General features: G+C 43.6%; 1 protein-coding gene across 2 annotated transcripts; it reads right to left on the reverse strand.

The window, feature by feature from the left end:
• Nucleotides 1–678: 678 nt before the first annotated feature.
• Nucleotides 679–13,535, reverse strand: ifngr1l (interferon gamma receptor 1-like). 2 transcript variants are annotated; one of them, XM_056609329.1, is made up of 7 exons: nucleotides 13,239–13,535; nucleotides 11,018–11,138; nucleotides 10,744–10,925; nucleotides 10,283–10,449; nucleotides 7,469–7,622; nucleotides 5,517–5,632; nucleotides 679–5,084 (listed from the first exon to the last, which is right to left on the reverse strand). In XM_056609329.1, the coding sequence occupies exons 1-7, from the start codon at nucleotides 13,327–13,329 to the stop codon at nucleotides 4,569–4,571; spliced, it is 1,347 nt and encodes a 448-aa protein (XP_056465304.1). In that variant the 5' UTR covers nucleotides 13,330–13,535; the 3' UTR covers nucleotides 679–4,568. The 2 variants fall into 2 exon arrangements, with proteins under 2 accessions (XP_056465304.1, XP_056465303.1); XM_056609328.1 differs by having other exon boundaries at nucleotides 7,469–7,625.
• Between the last annotated feature and the right edge of the window lie 3,677 nt (nucleotides 13,536–17,212).

Raw genomic sequence — 17,212 nt, forward strand, 5'->3', positions numbered from 1 at the left:
AACATATGCGCACAGAAGCGTTCCTGGGTATTGACGAATGGAAATGTAAGACAGAGCAGGACCCCTTGGACCCCTTGTTTCATAGTTTGAGTTTTGATGACCTCAAGTCTGAATGCTGTGCACAGAATGCACTCTGAATGGAGTTCTGCATTGATGTTGGTGGTAATGAGCTACTGTTTAGTCAAAGAAAATAAGGAAAAAGAACAGAGAAGCTGACCTTTAGTTTCACTTCATGTTTTACCATGACCTGCCTTTCAGCCACAAAGCGTATGAACTACAGTTACCCTACACATCAACACAATGTGCTTTCCTCCCAGTGCACTCTGGGGCTGACCAATTAGAAAAACAATGGCTTCCGGTCCCATGTGCTGGAGGAAGTCCTGCAGCCATCAGCAAGCAGATACTGGCGCTTTCAGGTGACTGGTCAGTGGTCAACTTCCTCTACCTTGATCTTTCCTGTCCTCAAATATCATTGTCGGCTATTCCTTATTTACTTAATGCTTATTGTTTCATTATCTGTTTGAATGAGAAGTTACATCACATTAAAACATGCCTGTATTTTCATACTGCCTTTCTGTATGAAAGGCAGTATGCAAATACATATGTATTCATATAAACAAACTACATGATTTGTTTTTTTTTAAATTTTTGATAGAGGAACCATGTGTAAAGTTAAACATTATCAAACAAATTCAGGTGCCTTAAGAATGCTACGGCATTCTAGCCATCTCCCATTCTGTGTTATTCTCTCTTAATTCCTCCAGTAGGAATATACAAGTGTGTGCTGATACATTTTATTAAGGGTTGAAGATCCCTGTTCTCCAAGAAGCACCGAGGAGTGTGTTCATACCTGCAGTGTCAGTGCATGACCGACAATGTAACACATTTTGTGACATTCAGTGATGACACCAACCCAAATATTGGCAGCTGACTTGTGTAAAATGTATTTTAAAATGTGCATTTTTTACAATCAATGAGATTTATGATAAACTAATATGTGAATAATCTCACTACTTCCTCTATAACTTTTCTTAGGTATTTATTGGTTTTTATTTGACATGGACAGTACCCATTAAAATATATTTCTGTAAATGTGTCAGTGATCCGGGAAGGCGGATGTGCATCGGCCCTCATTGGGCAGATCAGAATACATTATATTAAATTAAATGACATCTTAAATACAACACTGATGGACAGACAGGGTCTGCATCAGGAAGGGAAACACAATGGACCCCAAATGTAAAGATATGGACTATACAACAAACTACAGATGATGTTTTTTTCTTTGTTAATTATGGCACATTAACATTTTCAGTGCATTGTCCTTTTTAAATAAACAAATAAGTAAAGAAAGACAGGCACTAGAGGGGATTTAGTTAGGGCAATGTTGGTTGTTGGGTTGTTGGTCTTTTCACTGTAACAAATTAAAAATGTATTTAATAATCTTTATTAATAATCCGGACAATGCTTTTCCTCTATAAAGCTCATCCCTCATTGTCTGTGTAATCAACGACTAGAGTTAGTTGGAACACTTTATGACATTACATTTTTTTGTAAATGACGATTCTCAATCCAGGTGAAATGTAACTCTAAACATCTTCCGATATCTGCGCTTGATCAGAGGTGTAATCTGAAAGGTCAGACACAAGGTAGTAATTTCTCTCAGCCACCACAGAAGAGGAAGGCAACCTAAAGCGGAAGATATAAAAAAAAAAAGCTGCGTACACACACACACAAACATAAGAGGAAATAGGTTGATTTCTCTGAATGTCACAACTCACACACACAAAGAGGTGCTGTTTCTTTCCTGACACAACAAGGTAAAGACTGCCTCTTCCTCCCCTAATCTTGGTCAGTTTCACAGAAGTTAACAATCCCCTTTAAATTCCTGTCAAGAGGATAATACATAGGTGAAGCCTATTATCGGAGCGAACCAACACAAGAACACAGGATTTATTTATTTAAAGTTATTTATGTGACCACTGTCGATTCATAACATATGGATAACAAAAGACACAGAAAATCAACAAAATTATAAATGTTGTAAAAATAAGCATTTACATTAACACAAAAAGCCCTGCGACGGAATGAGTTGCAGACATGAATTGGAACAAATTAAAGATGGACACCAAGTGCACATCAATGGTTTTATCTTTACCAATCAACAAAAATGTATCCAACATAGCATCAGTCACTCAGGAAACATCCACAAAAACACAACAGTTTGAATACAGCTCAGCAGTCAGATTGAAGGGATAAATATGACCCGGTTTCGCAGGGTTGCCGTTTCTCTGGCTCTTATTTTAGAAATTACATCACTGAAAAAAAACGTTAAACAGTTCCAATAAACACTGAACTGATCATTTAATATAAACTACATAGCAAGAAAAAAATGTACTCTCCGTACAACATAATCATGACTTGAATAAAGCGTAAAAATGAATGTATATGACTTGGCAAATTATAGAGAAAAACTCTTGCAACCAATTTACACACTGAGCAGCGAACCTGGTTTAATTCGGACCAGTGGCCAAGTGCTTTGAGTCCAACAAAAAAATGTAATGCCAGAACATACCATAGCCCTACTTTACAAGTTTACGCCATGTAAACCGGACCTACGCACACACACAAGCTTCCACTTTTCTTTGACGTGAAGCTTGTATTGAAGCTTGAATTTCAAACTCTTGTGTGAACACGGCCATAATGTTCGCCTATATACATTTGTAAATTAGCTAATTTGTAGATATTTATAATGGAACATTTTATCTGAAATATTTTCAAATGATTTACAAATTTGTAATTGGCTCATTTGTAAACCTTTCATATTACAGATTTGAAGAGAGTATTACATATTTCAGTTTGGCAGATTCTGTCCATGAGCCCCAAGGGTTAAAAAGAAACCAAAAAACAAAGTGAATCACATTGCATGTTGCACAGTAGAGACAACAGGAGCATTTTATCTTGCATCAAACCCTGAAGACATCTCCTGCAACAGTGTAGACCATACATACTATGAGGCATACCATTACATGGTATCTGATTCTGGGCTTTAGATCAGGTGCGTTGCTACTCCTGTGTAAGTTTTAACGTGTCTCAGAGCAAGGTATCCAAGTCTAATTAGCATGTAAGGCGTGTTAAAACAGACAACACGTTTTTTTGTACAGTATTGAGGGAAAATGCACCCGCCATCCGCGAAAGCAGACGGTAAAGTGAGATTTGGGTAGATAGCAATGGACGCCCTACTAAAGTGCGTGTTAGTGGGTCAGTTTATGCCCCAACATTAATGAAAGGATCCCTACAGAAACATTCAACTTGATTGAAGGGGCCCAGAGACTGCTTGTTGTACGCCAAGAACTAAACAACTTTTTACCCACATCACAAACACCTGCAGACTCAACCAGGCATGACGCTGACATATTAGTAGAATATATGAGAATATGTTTGCGTACTTCCAACATATGCGTATACAGACAAGAATTAATTGAAAAGCGCATTGCTCAATGCGTTCATCTTCTCCAAATGCAAAACTGCAATGAACTGTGGGCGATATACAGCAGTGCATTGACCTTTTTGCTGACCAGCTCCCTCAGCTGTCCGAGGCTCCGTCCCACCGAGCTCAGTTCAGTTCTTCAGACCAGTGATCAACACTCATGATGGCGGCGGGGAGTCCCCTGAGGTCAAGTGCCGAGGGGAGGTCAACAACGGCGTGTTGCCCGACTAATGGAATTCAGCAAATGTGCAATTTGACCTCCAGAAAATTTTCTGAAATGCTGGCAGATAGTGTCGACGAGTGGCCACTACGACGTCATGGAGAATGGCCAATAGGAGCATGACTAGAGATGCTGCATCAAAGAGCAGCAGCTGGCTTGTTTTTTTTGGGACGAGAACTAAGGTGCAGGTCGGAGGCTTGGTCAACGCCTCACTCAATATGGGGATAGGCGTATTATACCTGACATTATAGGTTATAAACATACCCTCGGCACTTAAGAAAGTCCACTTCACAGTGTGTATGGTGGGCATTAGAGGAAAGGAGGCCATAAGAGGCAGGGAGGGCATTAGTGGAAAGGAGTGCATTAGAGGCTGTGATGGAAAAATCCATATGCCGCTATCTTTTAGTCATATAGGCTTTGTTTTCCATTGCATGTATTGTCTTGCCAACCCGTTTTTCCCCAGTGTCGTCTACGTATTGACCACTTCACCGATTAAGTGATGTCGTCAAAATGTTATCCCTTGTGCTCTGGTCATCTGTCCTACCTTCCTCAGTGGCACCTAAATGTAAACCCTTTTCTATGGATATCAGAATCAATTGTGATTGAAGGGATAAATATGACCCGGTTTCGCAGGGTTGCCGTTTGTCTCTCTGGCTCTAATTTTGGAAATTACATCACTGAAAAAAAACGTTTAACAGTTCCAATATCCACTTCAATGTTAACAGAATATCATGCAATGCAAAATTATTGACTCAAATTGCGAGGGTCTGTTGAATTCTGCCAAGTCAACCGCACACATATGCCTGAGCATCCCATAATTCACCATCATGAATACACACTTTTGCTTCTTAGGTTAGCTCAACCAAGGTAGGCATCGACAGTATCCCCAGGAGTGAGCTCCACCCTCACGCGTTGTTCGTAACCCGAATCGTTCAGGGACTCATCGGGAGGCTCCCCTCCCAGGGCGCCCTCGTCCACGTCTGCGTACAGCGGGAGGGGCCCCGGGGCGCCTGCTGCCCCTCCTGGGTCATCCCCCACCTGGGGCTGCACTCCCGGGTCACCCTGCCCCGCGGCACGGGCGGCCACCCCTGGGTCATTCCTGGCGGGGTCCATCCCGGAAGCCTCTGCTGCTGGCTTCAACCTGGGGGCCAACGGCATGCTCCCGTTGGGCACCGCCGGCTTCCCGGCGGGGCGGGGCCGCTCGGGCTCCATCTCCGCTTCAGTGATGACGCTTTGCACGGATCCGATCCCGTTCTGGTCTACTGCAGTGATCGTGAGGCGGTCCCCATTGTAAAAGGCCCCAGGGGACACCGGAGACAGATTTTGATCTTGGATGAGCGGGCTGTGGCTATGGTCCTGCCTCTCAGGGAAGGACTGAGAGGAGCGAGGGAAAGAAAGAAAGGGAGACAGAGAGGAAGAAAGAGAAAGACAGAAAGACAGAACGTTGGGGTGAGGTAATGCGGTAATTAAGCATGTCTTTAGATCACATTAGAGCAGTGGTTCTCTTACTATTTTCCCCACACCCTCACGCAATATTCTCTCAGTAAAGTGCCGCTTTTACCAGCACAAACAATAAGTAAATAAATAATGAAAGTTTACATGTTGCCCAATTTCTCCTACTGGAAATGTATATATTTTTTCCAACGTAATCTAGGAGGTGGGATTATTTTTCTTTATCTATTTAAGTATGCATGCAATCCTTCAAATCACAGGGGCTGTATAGGTCAAGACAGAGCAGCGTCGGAGATACACTGCATAGAGCATGTTCATTTGGATATCAAATACAAACAAACAAACAAACCTCACCAGAGCGTAAGGTATTTGGGAGGAGGCTCTGACTCTCTTGCAGATGAAAGCAAACGCAAGGATTAGGAGTGCTACGACGAAACATACCCCAAGCCCGATGAACAGACCCTGGTAAGCTACATCAATGTGGGAGGAAAAGAAACACAGACAAATTATTATTAACTCAGATACAGACATATACACTCAAGTCCAACGCAATGCATACGTTTCACCTACTTTTGTACCTCAGTTTCTTTCTAATTATGTAACTCTTTTTCTGGCCAGCCTGCTGTCAGGCCAGCTACCCTTCAGGTCGACCGAGCCTGTAGATCGAGTAAGTGCACTAAAGTAACACCAACAATAACACCCTAGACCAATGGAGGGGGTCACCAGTGCTGTTGGAATATAACTGTTGCTGTGACGTAACAAGGGATTATGATGATGATTAACACTCCCTACGTCGTACACAAGTGATTTGAAGAGCGAGTCTTTAGCGATGGCTCCCAACAACGTCTCTAGCGGAGCTGCCTTCGCTAGGGCATGGAAACCGCGGCACTTACTGCGCTGCTTGTGATTTGAATACACGGCAGGAACGTCCCCCACCAACACCAGGTTAGCCACAATCATAGTACTGCAAATGCAAGGGCTTTCATCAATGGGACATTGGCTCAAATACCATTGTGTTCCCTCAATCGGCGATAGATAGGGACTTAACAGACGTTTCAAATAAAAGTTTTTGAATTGCAAATGTATTTCTAGGTTGGTCCACGTTTTACTTTTTTTTTTTCAATAATTATCCATATTCAATACTCAACGGGAAATTTAAACTGGAAATCAAAGCCTATACATTTCAATACTTGCAGAACAGTGGAGGAACCCTGAAATCAATGGTATCGTCTAGGGATGAGTCGGTCGCGACCGATTCGTTCACAACGAACGAATCTCGATCGTTAACGACAAGAACTGGTTCCCCAGAACAAGAAGAACTGCTTCTTTGAAGCAGTTCTTTGATTCTTTTTTTTTTTAACATAAAACAAAAATATGGTCACGTAAATAAAATATACAAACGAACAGAGCTTTGTCTCCCCGCGACCTTAGATCGATTGAGTCTACAACGTTCTCAAAGATTCAACCAATGAGAGGTAGCAATGGTGTTGCCATGGCACCTGGGTAAACAAATGACAAGGTGGTACCGTCGAATTTGCGCGCTTTCTCTGTCTGACGTATCTTGGGTCATACCATTCGACGTGGGGCCTTTCCCAATCCCAGGAGTCTTTGCTCCATTCTACGTCAATTCAAGAACAAACAAAGATATTAAACTGCAGTTCGTATTTTTTATTTATGACCATGAAAGTTCTGTAATGCCTGAATAATGAAGAATTAAATGTAAAGTAAAAAATATATAAAACCATGAATGAAATATAGTGGTATAAATATTGGTGGGACGTTTGGTTGTAATATCTAGTATATCTTGTCGATTTTCACACGGGGTAGAGCCTAGAAGTCGCTTAAATTATGCTCATGGACGTCTTGCAGGGAGGGGGGCAGACACCTGTGAGATTCCCTGAAAAATGACGTAATCTGACGTAACGAACGAATCAAACGAACGAAACGTTATAGTGAACTGAATTGAAAGAACTAGTTCCCGCAAAATAATCATTTTGCCCATCACTAGTATCGTCCTACAGAGGGCACTGAAGCTCATTTGCCTGAAGTCAATTTGCAATACGTCCTGTCCTGTCCTGCCATGTTCATTCAAAAACCAATCACCGACACCAACGAACCAGAACCCAAACTAGTACATTAAGCCACACAAAAGATATTATCAAACATCAGATCAGAATATCCAAACACAATAAGGTATTGCAATAGCTCCAAGAGTTCAATATCACCAGAATCGCAATTCAAATCGTATGGGCACTCAGCAATGTTCAGGAAGTAGTCCATATGTATGATGAATGCCCTCTGCTTACCGGGGGATGGGGCGGGGGCGGCCCGGGCGCAGTAGTCCTGGGTGCTTAGGACGGTTGTTTTGTTCCAGTAGCCGTCGATCCTCACACAGTCCTGCTGGAGCCCTGCTGGGATGACCTTCTCACACACGTCCATCTTACATTTGCCGCCGTACTTCTTCTGACACACACACACACACACACACACACACACACACACACACACACACACACACACACACACACACACACACACACACACACACACACACACACACACACACACACACACACACACACACACACACACAAAATCAGGTTTCTCCTTCATGGAGAATCCTAGGCTCAACGTTGCTGTGTGAAGGATGCAGCTAGAAACTTGACCCTTGTTCAGAGACACCATCACATAAAGTAGCAGAACAACCTGATGTGCTGATCACACAACTGTAAATGGCTGTAAAACGAAAGGCCGTTCTACTGAAACCGAGAAGAAAGCACAGCAGCAGGCCTTATTACCGTTGAAAAGCAACCTCATGGACAATCTGTATCTAAACCTACAATGATGTGCAGCGCTTTCTTCTAGTTTTTGGCGCAGCACCCTGGACCCCCAGAGCTGAAGAACGCATCCAGGCCACAAAGCGCTTGCTTTCCAAGAACAAACAAACACAATTTTGCCCCCCAAGCTGTTAAAGGTCCCATGACATGAAAATCTCACTTTGGGAGGTTTTCTAACATAAATATGAGTTCCCCTAGCCTGCCTATGGTCCCCCAGTGGCTAAAACTTGCGTTTGGTGTAAAACTAGCTCTAGCTGTTCTGCTCGCCTTCGAAAAAACGGAGGCTCAAGCGCGCTGATTTGGAATTCTGTGCTCATGACGTCATCAGGAATCTCAGCTCCTCCCCTTACTCTGCCTGGCCCGCCCAGAGACGTTGGCCCGCCAATGAGACTCGACCGTGCGAGCGCCACATGTGTGTGTGTGTGTGAATACACACACTGTAACGCAAGTGTTTCTTGTCGGTTCTTTGACGTGTCTTGTATTTCTACAACGAGACTGTCGTGGGGGTTATCTGAGCCATGGTTGAGAAGGAATTGGGGGAAAGGAACTTTGGTTTGACTCGCTGAAGTACATGAACTGCGACATGCCGCCGGTTGCCGCGAGGCACCATCGCCCGGCAGCGGGCAGCCGGCAGCAGGCAGCCGGCAGCAGGCAGCGCGCGGTTCAGTCGACTTCAGGTTGATGTGAAAGTGGAAGAACCAGAGACGTCGCAGAACCCGACAAAGTCGTTTGTGATTCATAATATCGTCTGGAGGCGCACACAATATGTTATATGATATAGATATCTATGTATTATATGATATTATTTAGATATAGAGCTCCAGGACTGTAACGCAAGTGTTGTACACTTCCTTGTTATTTGGATAACCGTTCTGCTGTTGGTGTGATGGCGCATATCACGTCGGACTCTCGTCTCTGGTATTTCTACAACGAGACTCGTATTGGGGGTTATCTCAGCCAAGGTTGAGAATGAATTGGGGGGAAGGAACTTTGGCTTTGACTCCCTCAAGACCAAGGAGGAGGAGAAAGGGATCTTTGCCGGTCAGCGCTTATGCACCTCCGCCTCCGGCAGTGGTCCCTCAGCGGGGCTCAAGCGGGAGACATTCGCCGCCAACAATCCCTTTCTCCTCCATGTCGTGGTTCATGTTCTTGAGGGAGTCAAAGCCAAAGTTCCTTCCCCCCAATTCATTCATTCGTGTTATGCGCCATCACACCAACAGCAGAACAGTTATCCAAATAACAAGGAAGTGTACAACACTTGCGTTACAGTCCTGGAGCTCTATATCTAAATAATATCATATAATACATAGATATCTATATCATATAACATATTGTGTGCGCCTCCAGACGATATTATGAATCACAAACGACTTTGTCGGGTTCTGCGACGTCTCTGGTTCTTCCACTTTCACATCAACCTGAAGTCGACTGAACCGCGCGCTGCCTGCTGCCGGCTGCCTGCTGCCGGCTGCCCGCTGCCGGGCGATGGTGCCTCGCGGCAACCGGCGGCATGTCGCAGTTCATGTACTTCAGCGAGTCAAACCAAAGTTCCTTTCCCCCAATTCCTTCTCAACCATGGCTCAGATAACCCCCACGACAGTCTCGTTGTGGAAATACAAGACACGTCAAAGAACCGACAAGAAACACTTGCGTTACAGTGTGTGTATTCACATTGATGTGGACGTTGAAGAACCAGGAACGTCGGAGAACCCAACGTGGTCGTTTGAGATTCATAATATCGGCTCACACAGCTTTTGGCCGTGATAATATATATTATATGATATAGATATCTGTGTAGGCTATATGATAATATTTAGATATAGAGCTCCAGGACTCCCGTGTGTTCTAGAATATTTACAGAACACGGCTAAATGGTGTGCGCCTCCCCATTGCGACATCCACTGTAAACAGAGCGCATGGTGGCTGCAAGCTGCTCAGGGCCACACCCCCACCCTCCTCCTGGACACGCCCACCGAAACAGAGCATTTGGGGGAAGCTCAATGTGCGACTGGCTCGGAGTGGCTGTAACTCTGCACCACGGCTGAATTTAGGGAACGTCTTTGAATACTGTGTTAGTTGCCCACTAATACCTATATTAAAGAATACATAAAATAGCATGTCATGGGACCTTTAAAGCATGTCCGTGTGATTTGGATCGTTTCACACGGCTCTTATTGACTCAATCAGTTGAGTCAATAAGAGCCGTGTGAAACGATAAGAACAACAGCAAACACAGTGAGTGAGAAGAAGAAAGACTGCACAGCTTAACAAGTGAGCTCCCACCTGGTCGCCGGTCACTACCACTTCGTAATTGAATTCGGACATTTTCGCTTTTCTCTTTGGCTTGTTCAACCGCCTTTGGCCGTACAGCACAGCAGGATGGCTGAAACTGATCATGATTCCAACATCCGGTTGGAAAGTGACGTTGACGGGCGGAAGGTCCAATGAACCTGAGAAGGGAAACCAGTGCGGATTACTTGTTGGACCAACCGCTCTATATGCCATCCTATTGCACCCATCTGGTCCAACGCTTCTCAACTGGTCATGCCTAGGACAGTCAGTCATAGGGGGCCCGCTGAGAATCCCTAATCTAAGCATCCCTGATCGGAGCATCCCTGATCAGAGCATTCCTGATCAGAGCATCCCTGATCAAAGCATCCCTGAAGTAGTGCCCTGCGTGGTGGAAGCTGATCCTCAGTAAGAGCCTTCCCGCACCACGCCGTGTGGACTCCTCCATCACTCACATAGCTGCTCCGACGGAGAGCTGTGGAAGTAGCTGAAGGTCAAACTGTTCAGCGGAGCCGGGAGACTCTCGTTCAGCCCCACCACGGCCGTCACCGTGACGCTGTAGTCGTTGTCGGGACTGCTGAAGGCAGAAAGGTCGCACTGGAGGTTTGGGTAGTCCACCCGGATCGGCTTTGGCGCGCTAGAGCACCAAGGGAAGATTCTTGATCAGCTGCTTGGTCATCAATCAAAAACAAAAACCAAAACAGGTTTCAGTTTTTTTATACCACCCACCTTTCTAGCTTTTTGACGGTCACTTCGAAGTTGGGCTTCAGAGTGGCATGGTCGCTGTAGTCCCAGCGGAGGATGTTTATAAAATTGTGACAGTCCAGGGAAATGTTGGTGGCCGACGGCACTGTGGTGGGAGAGATGTGAGATGGCATCATGATATAGAATAAACATTTCCATCATGAACCCGATAACAAAAAGAGAAATGTTCAAAAAGGCTTTTAACGGTGGTCCTATATGCAACCATCTGGCTCTTGGATCATCAGTTTGAATACAACACCACTTTGAAAATGTTGCAGTATTGTCAATGATTTATTTAGGATAAAGATATCCTAAAGTTTGCTCAGCTTTATACTGGAGGACAGATTTTTGTTTTGGGGAACCAATACTGTTTCGACAGTTGAAGAGTGATGGTGCATTATACGGTGAGTGGGTGACCTCAGCCTAGAGGTTTTAACAACAACACATTTCCACTAGAGGGCAGAAAGATACTGCATGAAAACGGTGGTGACATTGTGTTCATAACAAAAAGCCCCTGGGACCACCATATCCGTTTCCCTTATTTACTTGCACTTCATTGAAACCTATTCCCAAGTGGCTTGTTATTCCAGCCGGAACCAGGTTCTACTTCCTCAGTACCAGCATGACTAAATACAAAAGGAGACACTTGGAGGTTAGATGGTCAGATGAAAGTTAAAAGTAAACTACAATAATTTATTAATTTTTAAATTTTAAAAATGTTGTTACATTATGTGAAACATTTTCTCCATGAGATCTAAAACAGACATGGACTGTTTTTATTCATTAATAAGAACAATTCTTTGAACTCACTTCATCAAAAAATGCCTGGGACGCATGTGGAAAGGCCAGGAAAGCAGCACCCAATGTCCTCGCCTATGTAATGCAAGTTTTACCCAAAATAAAACGGCACTACCCCAACTCTAGCAGTAAGTCAGGCAAACGTTGACGCCAACGACAATGAACAAGGGACATTATTCAACAGTTCAACATGTATTAATGCTGCGTTGTGCAATTCAACAGGAAGCATTTCAACTCAGAACACCTTTGTCGAAAAACAGAACTGTTCGGTAAAGTGTATCACACAATACAGGAGGTCTTATGAAACAAGGACAGTGTTATGGGTGACATTGGGTGACAAGACAAGAATATTGCTTAGTAGTATTCAGTCAAGATAATGGCTCAGTATGAGTCATAGAAAGTCCCGATACTATCAATGAAGCGCTTTCACTTTCCCTTCATCCATTATATTCTGGAAAGGATCCCGACAGGGAAATAAGACTTGTTTCTTAACCTTTTGCTTGATCAAGGTCTGTTTGTTATTGAACCATAATGCTAAGTAAATGTGCCAGAACAGTACAAAGACAACATTAAACATTATCAAGAGGCAAGGCACTAATTGAAATCCTACCTTGATTTTTCTATCAAAGCATGTCTACCAAACATCAACATGACCAGACATCCATGAACTAGCTCTCAAAACTATCAGCAACGTTGATAGATGCCCTCACTCAACCCAAACTACCACACAGTCCAATTAAAATACCATGTTGGAAAAAGGCATTCTTTGACAATAAAGCTTTATCATTGAAGTGCTGTAGTGAGTGACATTAGTGGGAGGATTTTCAAATGGTTTCCAAATAGGTAACTATCATTACTGCTTTGGATTATAAATAGATTATTGGTGGAAATCGTTATTACTTTACGGAAGAGAAAATACACAAACACCAGGGCCAATCAATGACCAAACATCCCTCTTCCATGCGTTGTGTTTAGTTACAGTATGCAGGCCAACACCATCACTTTGCATCACTTTTGCAAGAGTGAACCGCAAACTATTCAAATAATTCACTGCAGATATTACAATTCAATGCAATTTTAGATGTATAGTCCTTAATCACCATTACAGTCTCAAAGGGCTTAAAAGGCAAAATATTTCTGACACTTAATGATTATTCCCAATGCTTTCCAGACCTGCTGTTCATAGGTGTTTCTATATCCACATGGTGACAACTGGCCACCTCGACGAAGGCCCAGAGCGGTTAGTAGTATTAATAAAACAGCATTTAGAGAATACCGAAATAATCGGCGGACACGGCCAATGGACGAGGCTGTCCTCTATGCGGTAGTTGCCCTGTCTAAAACATGACTAAACAAACACACGCGTCCCTTCTCCACCCTTCCTGTGGTCTGTAGGCCACTTACTTACCAAAAGCAGATCCAGGACGTAGCAACAATGAAAAGAGGAATATACACGTTTTACATTCCATACTCAAAGCCATTTTTACATAACACGTCATGTCATACACAACTGAGTTACAAGAAAGCGGAACTTCTTCGTTTGGCTTGATTATTCAATAGTATATTGTTATTATTGGACCAAGAAACGTCGCATCGCAGTTTCATCTTTTCCTGAATCCCAAATGACTTCCGTCCAGTCAGAGGGCGGCCGCAAATGTTGCCAGATTGGGCAAGATTTCACCCTGGCGTCTTCCGCTTCCACTGGAATCGCCCACACGGGCGAATAAACAGGAGCAGGCTGGACGCACGTCCTCCAGCTTAAGATATATATGTTTTTGATAGGCTAGTTATTACCCTGAATCCTTCTGACTACACACTTTTATTTATTTATTGACCACATATAAATGCACGATACGCCGTAGCATTCCAAACTGCACATACTGCACTCACCGATATGTGTGCGACGTATTGTACTAAACATAACCGCTAGATGGCAGAAGATACTCAAGTCACAGTGTAAAATTATTTTTTATTGTAGCGTAGGAAGCCGCAGCCGCAAGGAAACCATTCACTCAACAGGCCGCTGGAAATAAATGACTTGATCAAGAAAATGAAATGGTTGCATTACCCAAGTTTATGATACTTAATACATTTAAGGCACAATCCAGTTTGGTTTGCAATTGCAACGAATGGGCCTACGAGCCTATTCGTAGGCCAATATAATTTTATATTTTAAATTTCATACCGGATCTTTAGATGCCAGCGATATTTTGGATATCGTTTTAATATGGTTAATAGTCTGAGTCTGCAGTGCACGAATCCAGCGATCGTGGTTGCGGGTGCTTGCGATGCGTGTGATGACACCTGTTAAAGTGTTTCTGATCTGCATGATAACGTGCAGCCTTTTCTCCTCAAGCGTCATTGTGAATGCACACTGATGCCGCCTGTTGACCCCGCACCTGAGAGGTCAGCCCGACGCAAACACCCAGGGCCGTTGCTACGATTCCTGGGCCCCTAGACAAGATTTACTGATGGGCCCCCCTGTGCTGAATTGTTGACGGGGGGGGGGGGGGGGGGGGGGGTGTAAGGAGCAATTGTTGACGGGGGGGGGGTGGAAGGAGCAAAAATTGTTGACGGGGGGGGGGGGGGGGGAGGGGGGGTGGGGCGCTATGGTAGTACTATGGGCTGGTAGTAAAATAAAAATTTTTTTTTTTTTTTTTTTTGTGGGCCCCCCCTGGGCTGTGGGCCCCTAGAATCGTCATCACCTTTCACCCCTTATCGACGGCCCTGCAAACACCTCATTACTTATTATTGCTATACTTATTATGTTTTAGTTTATCTTATCATTACTTACTTTGTTTTATTTGATTAATATTTATTATTATGATCTATGCTGCTAGGCCTACCTATTTTTAACATATATTTTTTTTCTTATCTTTATTTACTCTATCTTGTATTGTTGCTGCTATGTGGCTGTTGAGGAATCAAGCCTAAGAATTTCACTCTTGTGTACTTTGAAATAAGACGTAGGCCTAATATAAGTAACTCTGATTCTGATTCTGATTATCAGAGAGATGTCCCGACCCGGAGACAAACCGGTTCCTTCTTAAAGGATGTGACAGCGACAGCGGGGCGGACCTGTCTGTGACAGAGAGCAAAGCTGCAGATTTCGGGCCAACACTCTCTCCTTATTGAAGGAGCCTGGGTCCATACACCAACCTGCTGCAGTCTCCGTACCGTCAGCTTAGCACTAAAACACTTTTTATAATCAGCCGTTATTGTTCGGCTCCTCCTTGTGGGAGATGCGCTCATGTTCATTTTTAAAAGGGCAAATCAACCATAATTCAGTTTATAAACTGCAGTGCGCAGGGGGAGAATGCGCGGATGAATATTCATTAGGGTTCGCTCAAACTGCCACGCGCGGTGATTCATTAGGCATATGTAAATATCACTCAATTTGATTGCCCCTAAACTGACTCAACATAATGTTGTCATTAGCAAATTATTACTTATTTGTGATACTAATGGTAGGGCCCGGTCCTACTGTATATTGTGTAGAAAAAAAGAAAACGCACATTGGATAGCAATTCTCTTTGGTTGTCTTTGTTCATAAAATGGTTCTGTTGAGCTCTAATGGCGCATGTTTATTCGTTAACGGAGATTAACAATCAGGCCACTGACTTCCCCATCCCGTCTTGTAAATCACTGTCGTCGGCCCCATCCAACGTGCACCTGACGTGAAGGCCAGTTAAAGCCTTTCTTTACACTACGAACCATCAAGGTACTGTTGTTTACACTAAGCTGTGGTGAACCTTGGACATGAAACCCAAAAGCTTTGTTGTTGTTGTTGTTGGAATTGACAATACATTCGGTTAAGACTCCATCAAACAAAGGATACATTTTGACGTAAATTGGCCCACGAAAAGCATTATGGATGATTTGCCATTGACCTAACCGTGGGGATAAACCTGACATGCTTGAGCTGCAACAAGAAACAGAAAGATAAGCAGAAAAAAATTGGGAGGGACCTAGTAACGTCATCAGAACAATGTTTCTCACAGAGGAGTTCATGGAACCAGCTATCTCGGATGGCGAGGGGGAGACCTCAGGAACCCTGGATGAACCCCGATACCAGCCCCTTCTGTGGAGCCCACCTGCCGTCCCCATCACTGGGTCTCTGTCCCTGACAAGCCCCTTCTGTGGAGCCCACCTGCCGTCCCCATCACTGGTTCTCGGTCCCTGACAAGCCCCTGCTTTGGAGCTCACCTGCGGTCCCAATATTGGTTCTATGAACCTGACCAATACCTTGTTGCTCCTAATGCTGCAGGTCCATGGATCCCTAGCTGAGCTCCAGCAGATGGGAGAAGCCAGGAGAACTGACCAAACTCAGGTTGGAGGAGATTGTACATTAGACGTTTAAAGGCGTAACGCTCAATTCGATGTGGACTTATGGAAACGTAATTGAGGCTCTTTCACAACCTTCTTTCTTTTGTTGTTTAGTGGTTTGGAAAACCTCCCAGAGAAATTGAATCTGCCATTGATTCAGATTCGATTGCAGTCTACTGTGCTCTTCTGTCGTCTCAAGACGGATAAACCTGGACTAGGATGCTCCTTAAACCAGGCATTGCAGGGGAGATTATGTCTACAGGCCCTATGGAGTAACCTAAGGCACAGACACACGTTCACTATATATTCAGGGATGAAAGACTACGTGGTAACATTCTTGCAAGAGTTTCTGTATCACTTTAAAGTCTCCAGACGCTAACCAATTAGCGTGTATATTCCATAAACTCTTAGTCAGAAACATTTTCCAGATGTCCATTTTACATTTATCCTTGTGTTCCATTATGCTTCGAGTGTAGTAAACACTACTATATTTGTGATTTCTTTACATTATAATATCATCGGAATACAAATGCCTTGGGAGAGTAGATAGACTGCTACGCTCTGAACAACAGGCCATGTTCCCATCGGGTATATAAAGCAGTTACTTGAGGGGCATGAGGCCATCAGCCTCCTGCGCCTTACGTACTGAACATAGAACAAACGTCTTGTGGGGTTCTTGCAATTTTACTTCCTACAGTGTATTCTTTCGGTGCAAGACATATACACACAGGGCCACTTAAAAACACATTTAAGCACTCGCTCACACAAACCGCCTTGCATTGCAAGCACGCATCGCTGAGCTGCATTAACAAGGGCTCTGAGGAACAGAGACATTTTGGTTTATTTGGCATTGAGAACATTGCAGGAAATTTTGGAATCGATGACGTGGAAATCTATGTTCATTAGTTTAAATATTTATGTGATTTATGTAAATTTATTTCTGAATATATTATGATCTTCATGTTCCTTTACAAAAACTAAAGAGGCTGTTAAAAAAAACGATGACCACAAATTATAAATACTTAGAGTTTTCTCTGTATGATACACATATCAAAC

Source organism: Gadus chalcogrammus, chromosome 15 (genome assembly GCF_026213295.1).
Source record: "Gadus chalcogrammus isolate NIFS_2021 chromosome 15, NIFS_Gcha_1.0, whole genome shotgun sequence".
In the NCBI taxonomy this organism is placed as follows: Eukaryota; Metazoa; Chordata; class Actinopteri; order Gadiformes; family Gadidae; genus Gadus; species Gadus chalcogrammus.